General features: G+C 36.8%; 1 protein-coding gene across 1 annotated transcript in view; it reads left to right on the top strand.

Moving 5' to 3' along the window:
- Positions 1 to 212: 212 nt before the first annotated feature.
- LOC150077486 (ferredoxin-fold anticodon-binding domain-containing protein 1-like) overlaps positions 213 to 9602 on the top strand; it is a 39251-nt gene continuing 29861 nt past the window's right edge. The window contains exons 1-3 of the mRNA XM_090385918.1: positions 213 to 393; positions 3482 to 3536; positions 3694 to 3852. Coding sequence (XP_090242044.1) covers positions 3696 to 3852 — 157 coding nt within the window. The 5' untranslated portion in view covers positions 213 to 393; positions 3482 to 3536; positions 3694 to 3695. The remainder of the gene's footprint in view (positions 394 to 3481; positions 3537 to 3693; positions 3853 to 9602) is intronic.

The raw sequence follows: 9602 nt of genomic DNA, 5'->3' as shown, positions 1-9602 counted from the left end.
GGCAGAAATGGTTGTTTTCAGGGAAAAAAAAAAAATAATAAAAATAAGAACAGACATAATTCAGAAGTTTGTTTCTGAAATTCTAAAACCGAAATGGTAAATTATACCATTTAGGGCGGACTCATTCCAATTTATTGCGCTTTAGTTGATGCTGGTCAGGTAGTTTGTTCACGTATTAGTTTTGCGTGATGTGGATTTTAGTGCTGCTTGATATTATTATTATTAGTCGTATGGTGCAAGGAAGCGTGAGGGTTTTGCTGCACCAGCCAAAAAAAATTTCTCTGTTACTGAGTTACCCTGATAGAGACAGTGAGAGAGAGAAGGGAATCACCAACGAAGAGAAGAATGATGATATCCAGCTCAGGACCCTGGGTGTGCCAAACCCATACAGATGTGAGCCCCTTTACAGATTAGGTTACATATATTTCAATGGTATTCGGAAAAGTTTTCATATGAACTGTTATCACGGATGGCATTGCACAGTGTAAATGAATAAGTAGTTGGTTAGTGTAAGTTCTCGTGGTGCGTTGAAGTAAACGACCCGGTCATGATTATGACTGCAGTAACCATCGGAATAGACTGCAGTGTTCCTGATGCGTAGGATTTTTGTATTTTGGAATTTTACAAATTTTTAAAGTTAAAGATTGATAACTTGACCCCTTAAATGTTAATGCGCACTACTATCTTTTGCAAACCATTCAGTAACATTAGTAATCTGTCAGCCTCACAGAGTAGTGGTCAGCCCTATTGCCCTCTCATGTAACCAAAATTTAAAAAAAAAGGATATTTTTGTTTATACTCTGGTACAAGCACTGGGTCAAAGGAATTTACAGTTAATTATTTTGACAGTGAATATAGTTGTTTATTGTAAATTACAGTCATGTGGGTTTGAGCCACGTTCCAAATGTGTGTGCATGATTGTAGACCCATGCTTGACCACTTGGCTTCATGCCAAACTCATGAAGGACATTGCAATTAGAGTTGCTTCATTATTTACTGAATCTCCACTAGTTTCACCTGACCAGTTTGCAACAAGCAACTTGCACATGGTGCTCTCTCTGGTAGCATATGCACTGCCCTTTCCATATGAGGTGGAAAACAGCAGGGTTTAAATTCCATCAATACACTTATTTTTATGGGCTATTTCACGGTGTAGCTGAGTTAGTCAGTTTTATATGAAGATTGTCCCATGTTTTTTACTGAATACCTGGGTTTTTTTGTCTAGCAAACAGGCAAATTGACCACACAGCACAACATGCTATTTACATTCGTAATATATACTGCACAACATGGGCTAAGTTGTTGTTATGTCTAAATATCTTACAACAATGGAACATGATGCCGAGGAAGTACTTGTTCTGTTATTCTCCTATATACATTTAAATAATACCAAATACGTTTTAGGCTTATTCATAGGCTTTTCTGCTACCTTTTTAGTGGTCTAGTTTCCTTGCCTGTTTAGGACCTTAACACTTAAACAATTCTGGCAATGTTTTGGGAACTTGCTGTTTTCCATCTTTTTTTTTTCCTGTGGGGTTAGAACATTGGTTTGAGGTACAATTTTCTAGAATGATTTACAGAATTCTATTAATGATCTAATTATGCTAAATAAGTCATTAAAGTTGTAGAAGTTACCAATGGGGTTACGGTTACTTGATTTGAACTTTGGATTTTGGATAATTTTGTTAACATTAGATGTTATTATGTCTTAATTATAATATTTTACAAAAAAAATCTTCAGATTTATGTCCTTTTAAGATATAACACTCAATTGACTCATTTGTACTTCTCATGAATGCTGTCTTGTTGACTTTTGTGGGGGACCTTCAAATGCATTCATGACAACTTCAACATTTTTGATACTTCTTGATGTTCTTTTCCTCCCACTGTTTGTCTTATTGATATTGAGTACAGTTACATGTACCTCAAATTTATCACACATTATTGTAGGTGCTTTGTTCCATATTATCTTTACCATGTGACATTTTTAAATTTCCAGTACAATTTAAGAATCACCTTTCTCTTGTTAATGCCTAATTACAGGTTTTCCATGATTTCTGTGGGTTTAAGCTAATCTGAAAAAAGAATAATGCAAATCTTATTCATGAATTATGGATTATGAAAATGTGTATACATGAAATTTTGACTCATCCCCGTATATATTTTTTTATTATCCATACTGTGCAAGGAAACCTGAGGCTTTTGCAGCAGCAGCCAAAAAAATTATTCTGAATTACCCTGAGAGAGAGAGAGAGAAAGAAATAGAAACGAATCGCCAAGAAAGAGAAGAATGATGATATCCAGCTCAGGGCCCTTGGTGTGCCAAGCCCCTACTCACCAGATGTGAGCCCCTTAGTTTTATAAGAGTATTTTTTACTAGTGAGTGAGTGTCATATTTTTGTTTGATTTATAAATAAGAAAATAATCATGATTTTACAAATAGTGATTTTTATTGAAATTTTTTTTTTTTTTTTTTTTTAATTTGGGATGAAAGCAGAAACACTATGCAATTATTTTCATTTCAATATACTCTGATTTACAAGAAATTAATTTATTTTTTGTCATGTAACAGGCACCTTTCATAATTGGGACATTTTTTTTTTTTTTTTAATTAGTAATGGACACTTCATTGCATTATCTGTGAATGGACAGAGACATGCAGATGCATTGGAAAATATTGTCATTCTATTCTTGAGATAGAGGGATGTTAGACTATATGATTGGTGCCTCCGTAGCCAGGTGGGAAGGAGCAGCAGTGCATAGCACACTCTTCTTGATTAGACAGGGGTTTGAGCCTGTCACCACCAAATACGGATGAGGCGGAAAGGTCAGGGAATGACCACCGCATATTTCCGGAGCAATATGGCCTTAGTTGCTAATGCTCCTAAAAACCAAACAACAAACAACAACAAACTAAGTGATTGTTAAATAGGATAGAGTGTTACTGTTTTAGTAGTAGTATGATTTGGCAGATGAAATATTGGTGGAGTTTTGAAATAAAGTTGCCACCTTGCAGTTCAGATTTGAATATCTCTTGCAGATTTCTGGTTGTTTGATTATGTAAAAGGCTGTATTCAGATATGTTCTATAAGATGCTACACAACTAGAGGGTAATCCAAATAGAGATAATGAATTTTTCCAGAAATCAGTTTTCTCTGCTGTTTATAATTTCACACTCACATCAGAGCTGTTATTGTCGTTTCAGAAGGAAAGCACTTTGAACAATATTTATAGCTATGTAAATCGAGGCTTCACAATAATACTTTGTTTTTATATTTTCTTATATGTAGATTAATATGTTTAGGTCATATGTTTCACATTGTTATTTTATGACTACTCTGCACATTGTTTTCATGTATTTATTCTTATTCACTAATTTCCTGAGCCAAGCTTACAACTCTGATTAACCTTTATTATAGTAATGAACTTAATGTAAAAATTCATTGGAGTTTTGCTAAATTTTTATAATTGCCTCCCACAGGATAAATATCCTAATCACACCAGAAGGCATCTGTATATGTACATTTGTTTGTAAGGTATGTATGCCTTATTATTTGTCAATAAATTTGAAAAATAATTTTTGCTCCTTTCTGACATTTATATGAATAATACAGACTTCAAAGTTATTTTAAAATTTGAACATATTTTAAGCAAGTTATAGAACATTCAAAAAAATAATATATTTTTATATAGTAATGCAGGAAGAACCAGTCCTTCTTGTGGGAGATGGTAACTTTTCATTTGGAGCAGCATATTGTCAACTTACTCAGAAAAAGATTATAGCAACATGCCTTACAGTAACACCATTGACAGAAAAACAGCTTGTTAATGTAGAAATCATAAAGAAGAATGGTAAGTGGTGACATTTTGTTTATATGTACTAAAATGATCTTTTCAGTTTATTTCATGATTCAAGAATTTGAGCAGACTAAGTTAAAATTATAAAAACTTAAGAACGAATAAAATCTTTTATTGGTTTTTATAAATAAATGTTCTTTATTGTTGTATAATAAAGTAGTGTAAAAGTTAATCATGTAGTGAACAGAAAACTTGTCCCAGGTACATGATTGGAAGGAGTGCAAGAATTAAACCATTGGCAATTTGTAGGAAATCATGTATCATATCTTAGTAGTAACAAATGATGCCAGAAGGCAAGGTTATACAGCATCAGCAAAAAAAAAAAAAAAACTAGCACTTCCGATTATTACCTGTGCATCTTCTCTAACAGTTTGTCTGGGTCTTCCTTGAATTTATTCAGACTACCTCTTCTACAGTGCCAGATGGAAGTTTGTTCCAGCAAAAAAAAAAAGAAATACCAACTGGCTGAAGATAAATTTCCACACATCTATCTTGCAAGCCATCCTTAATTTGAATTTATGCCTCCTCATGTGCATAGTCTGAGTAAGAGGAAGAATTCCATCAGCATTGAGCTTACTCAATCCATTCAGAGCCTTAAACACCACAATCAAATCTATCATAGGTGTCTAGCCTCGAGACGCTGCAATTTACAGAATTGAAGCCTTTCCTGTTAAGAGCACACTTTTGTTTCTCTCGCTAATCTCATTGCCCTTCTCTGCGCTCGCTCCAGCAGATCAGCATCCTTCTACAAATGAGGCCTCCAGACCTGTATGCAGTACTCAAGGTTCGGCCTAACCATTGCTTTGTATGATGGGATAATCACATTCTTATCCCTACTGGCAAAATTTCATTTCTGTATATCATTAACAAACCCTATTTTCCATTGCTCATAGAACTTTATACCTGACTGTATAGTTACCTCCGCATCTTTTTCATTCTCTACTATCTTGAATATTGTATCGCACAGTTGGTATGTTAATCTGGGATTATTGCTACCCATATGAAGTACCTTGCATTTGTCAATGTTAAACTTCAGCTGCCACTTCTCATCCTATCTACCAAATTTATAAATCTTGTTGTAGCAACAGTATACCCTGATTACTGGCATTAGTCACCCTGTCAACCTTTGTATCACCTTCAAACTTAGACATTTAGCCTGATATGCCTTCATCAGTATCATTAATAAAGATTGAAAACATCTTGGCCTGACACTGAACCTTGGAGGACTCCACTAATAATATTTGTACAAAAAGATCGGTGCCCATTGATAACAACTGTCTATCTTTTTCCAGTCTATCATCCCTTTAGCCATAGCAGTAACTTGCTCTTAGTGTCACACTGTACAACAACTTGTGCAGCAGTGTCTTATATGCAACAGTATCAAAAGCTTTTCTGAAATCTAAGTATGATGTCAAAATTACTTTTGTATCCAGTTCCTTTGTTACTGCATCATAGTATCCATTCAGACTGGTCAGATCGATCACCCATTAACAAATCTATGCAGCAATGTAGCTGTGACATATTTTCCTGTGTAGGTGGTCCTACATTACTTCTTTATCCAGAAACTTCATTAATTTCCCCAGAACAGAAGTCAAGGTAACAGGTCTGTAATTATTTATGTCACCATTTGGGCTCCCCTCCCTTTTGTGAATTTTGGGTCTACATTTACCTCCCCCTGAATCCAAGGATCCTCTCAATAATTATGGCTAAAGGTTTGCTTATGTCCTTTATATAATTGGATCCCCTTAATATAATTGGTTAGATCCTTATCCCAAAAAAGTTCCTCTTGTGTGAATATAGATACAAATTACTTATTGAATTTGTCAGAAACCCGAGTAGGATTGTCACCAGTTAAACCATTCATTGTTACATACCTGTTTAAGGTTTTTTTTCTGATCTGGTAGCATTGCAGAATAATATGTAACTATTTCATGCTTCCTTCTTTAGCTGTATATGTTCTGTCAAGAACTTTCTTGTCATCCATTCTGCCATCATCCTTTAATTATGTTTATGGCTTCCAGGATTATTTATTGGTAGTTGTTGGCGCATCGGCTTCTGTGGCCATGATGCACCTCCCAAAGTTTTTGCAGTACTCTGATCCAAGCCCGAGGTGGGATTCGAACCCGCGACCTTTGGGTTGCTAGGCAGGCACTTTACCTACCCGGCTAGCCCGGTCGGCAGGCAGGCTTCCAGGATAATTTATTTAAACTTTAACCCGCAGATCATTTGTATCCAGCAAATCTGAAATTGCCCTGTTAGTTTAAAGAGTCTAAGAAGTCCCTCAATCAACTATAGTCTCCCCTATTAAAATTGAATTCCTCTCCTTCTTGCCTTTGACAATCACAATTTCCTTGGACACCACCCATTTTATGAAATTGTAGTCACTCCATACTTCCTGATGATTCTTGTACTGTACAAGAATCATTGGGAGGGGGGGGGGTTGTTTGTTTTGTTTGAGTTTATTGGCGCATCAGCAACTGAGGCTATAATGCGCCAAATACCGGTCATATGTAAAAAATTAAAATATTCAGTGACCTAAGTAGTTAGGCCACCATGTCCAGATGTATAATAGCAAAGATATAAAAAATATACCAATAAAGACGTAACAATAACATAAATTTTATATACAATTAAAAACTTTTATTGATTTAAAATAGCTAAAAACAGCAGACACGTTGTCATTGTCGGATAAAATCTGACTGAGTGTATACGGCTCAGTCAGAGGGTTAAAAGCGGTAGAACGAGTGCTGCTAAAATCTGGACAGTCAATTAAAAGGTGTCTCATCGTTAACATTGTGCCACAGGACACACACATAGGAGGGTCATCAGCCCTCAGCAAAAACGAATGTGTCAAATGACTGTGTCCTATGCGGGTCCGGGCAAGAACAACTTCCTCCTTACGATTCCTGCGCAGACTAGACTGCCACGGTTCAATTACAGGCTTTATATGATATAATTTATTCGCAGTCTGTCTATTCCACGAGTCCTGCCATTGGGAGTGTATCTTTTCATGTATTATTCGCCTGTAGTCTGTATAAGGGACTGACAGGCAGCGATTATTATTGGGAACTGCTGATTTGGCTGCGGTGTCAGCCAGGGAGGGGGGGGACTATAATTTGGAGAAACAAAGCCAACTCAGTGTTACTGTACAGTAACGCTCAGTTGGCTTTGCATTAACAACCCCCTCCCCCATTGTGTAGGAATGGACTGTCTGTGATGCTGCTGAAGGTATCATTTTGGGATTGGCTAATATAAGCATTGTAGTTTGCACATGTAGTGATCAGTTTTTGAGTGTCTGTGAAGAAGAATGGTTTGGCATCAAGATCTTTTTCACTTCAAATGTGGAATGATTGTAGGGGCAAGACATGTAGCTGTCAGCATTTTGAAAACAGCCAATATGGTTAAGTGCCCATTCTGTGGTGTCACTAGTCTACCATGACTGACTCAACAGTAGTTGAACCAGCAAAGAGGACATATGGGGACAGCCATGTATGATTGATGCCCATGGTGAGCATCATGTGTTGTCTTGTAATACAGTAACAATGCTGCACAGTGGCCAGGTTAACCACCCAGTATAATATAGGAATAGCAAGACCAATATCCACATGGACTGTGCACCAAATATTAGCTTGTATACGTTATGGCATTCAAAAGTCATCATGGGTACCCATGTTCACTGCAAGGCACAATAAATTGCACCTGCATGGACATGTCAGCCCCAATACTGGACCACAGACATTCAGAATGAGAAATCTGTTGCCTGATCTGATGAATCCCATTTGCAACTCTAACATGCTGATAGACATATCTGCATTTGCAGAAATTAACATGAGGCCATGGAATCAGGATGCACTGTTAGTGTTGAAGTGGTGGTGTTATGGTTTAGGGGCTGTTTTCTTGGCATGCTGTGGGTCCTCTGACCACCATTAGTCATTGGCTCAATGGGAATGTCTATCTTTCTGTTGTTACTGACTAAGTAAATTCATAGATGACCAAGTAAATTCCTTCACAATGATTGTAAATCCAGGCAACTCCAGCATCTATCAACAAGACAATGCACCATGCCACAAGGTTGGCAGGTTGCTACTAGTTTCAGGGGGTGCCTCTGTAGCCAGGTGGGAAGGAGCAGTAGTGCGTATCACATGCTTCTTGATTAGACCAGGGTTCGAGCCCGTCACCACCAAATACGGAAGATGCGGAAAGGTCAGGGAATGACCACTGCATATCCCAGAGCAATATGGCCTTAGTTGCTAATGCTCCTAAAAACCAAAACAACAACTGGTTTCAGGAACATGATAATGAATTCTCTCTCATCCCATGGCCACTTACCCCTCACTTGATCTCAACCCAATTGAACACTTGGATCGTACTGGAAAAGGACATTTGATGCTAGAGTCAGTTTAGTGTTGGCACACTATGGCCATAGATGTGCCTAAAAAATTCCCAAACAAACAGTTTAGTGTGATGTAAACATTGGAAAAACAAAAAATAACACTAGGAGTATATTATAGGGCAATTGACTGTGATGAGTATAAATATGATGAACAGCTGTACAGGCAAATGGGGTGGGCCATTAAATTAGAATGGACAATTTTAACTTTCAGGAGATTAAAAATAGAACTTGTATGTTTGTTGCTCACACACAATAGGACTTTAATGGATCTGTTTCATTACTGCCTTCTACACCAACATGTTAGAGAAGAAAGAATTCTTAGCCCTGAAGAATTCTTCAGGTTAATGAACCAGTAGAAGACAGTGATTATAGTGTATTGTTGTGGCATTTTTTAAAAGATATAACTGGTATCAAGGGTAAAGGAAGCAATTTTGGCTCTTGTAAATGTGACTACAAGAGACAGTGTTTAAATTCTTTTCAATGGGATGAACCAATGGGTTTGTCGGCTACGAATTCTAAATGGGAAGTGTTCCAAGAATTGTAAAAGCTACTAGGCGTTTAATACCAACTAAGAGATACTGTTCGAGACTTAGACCTAAATGGACATCAGATGTACTGATGAGAAGAAGGATATGTGGAATGCATATAAATTATCAGGTAATATAGAAGCCTATGGTAGATATAAACTAGTCTGCAGTCAGGTTAGGCAAGTCTAAGGTAGACAGCAAGAAGTCTCTGGCAAAGAATGCAAAGATAAATAGCAAGACTTCTTCTTCTAGACTTCTATACCTATGTAAACACTAGAAAGCAGAGGATGAATCGCATTGGTCCACTAGATATGAATAACTATTGATAATCCTTGTCAGGGAGCTGACAAACTGTATAAATATTTTGCATCTATATGATTTACATGCAAAGAAGTTTTTAGGGATGGGTATATCAAAGTATGCATAATTCTAAGTGGGAATCAATTGATTTTATGATAAACTTAGAGAAAAGTGGAAGAGAGATTTTTGGAGCTGAATGTAATAAGTCATCTTGGGCTGACAGAATTGTCCATTTTTATATTAAAAAGCAGTAAGGTAGGTAAACAAATTTTTAGCCATAATTATGAGAACATCCTGGGATTCAGGAGAGGTCCCTGCAGACTAGAGATGTGCAAGAGTCTCTCATATTCAGAAAGGAGGTGGATCAAAGAGTGAAGTAGTAATAGTAGTAGTAGTAGTGGCATGTGATGCAAGAAAGCAAATGTATGAGCTTATGCAGCATCAGCCAAAAAAAAAAAAAAAAAATCACACCATTCCCCCCAAATGCCTGTCCAGTTCCTCCTTAAATTTATTCAAGCTATCAA

Source organism: Mastigoproctus giganteus, chromosome 12 (assembly GCF_048544385.1).
Source record: "Mastigoproctus giganteus isolate SK-2022 chromosome 12, ASM4854438v1, whole genome shotgun sequence".
Taxonomy (NCBI): domain Eukaryota; kingdom Metazoa; phylum Arthropoda; class Arachnida; order Uropygi; family Thelyphonidae; genus Mastigoproctus; species Mastigoproctus giganteus.
Note: the sequence above shows the minus strand (reverse complement) of the source record. Positions and strands in the feature narration are given on the sequence as shown.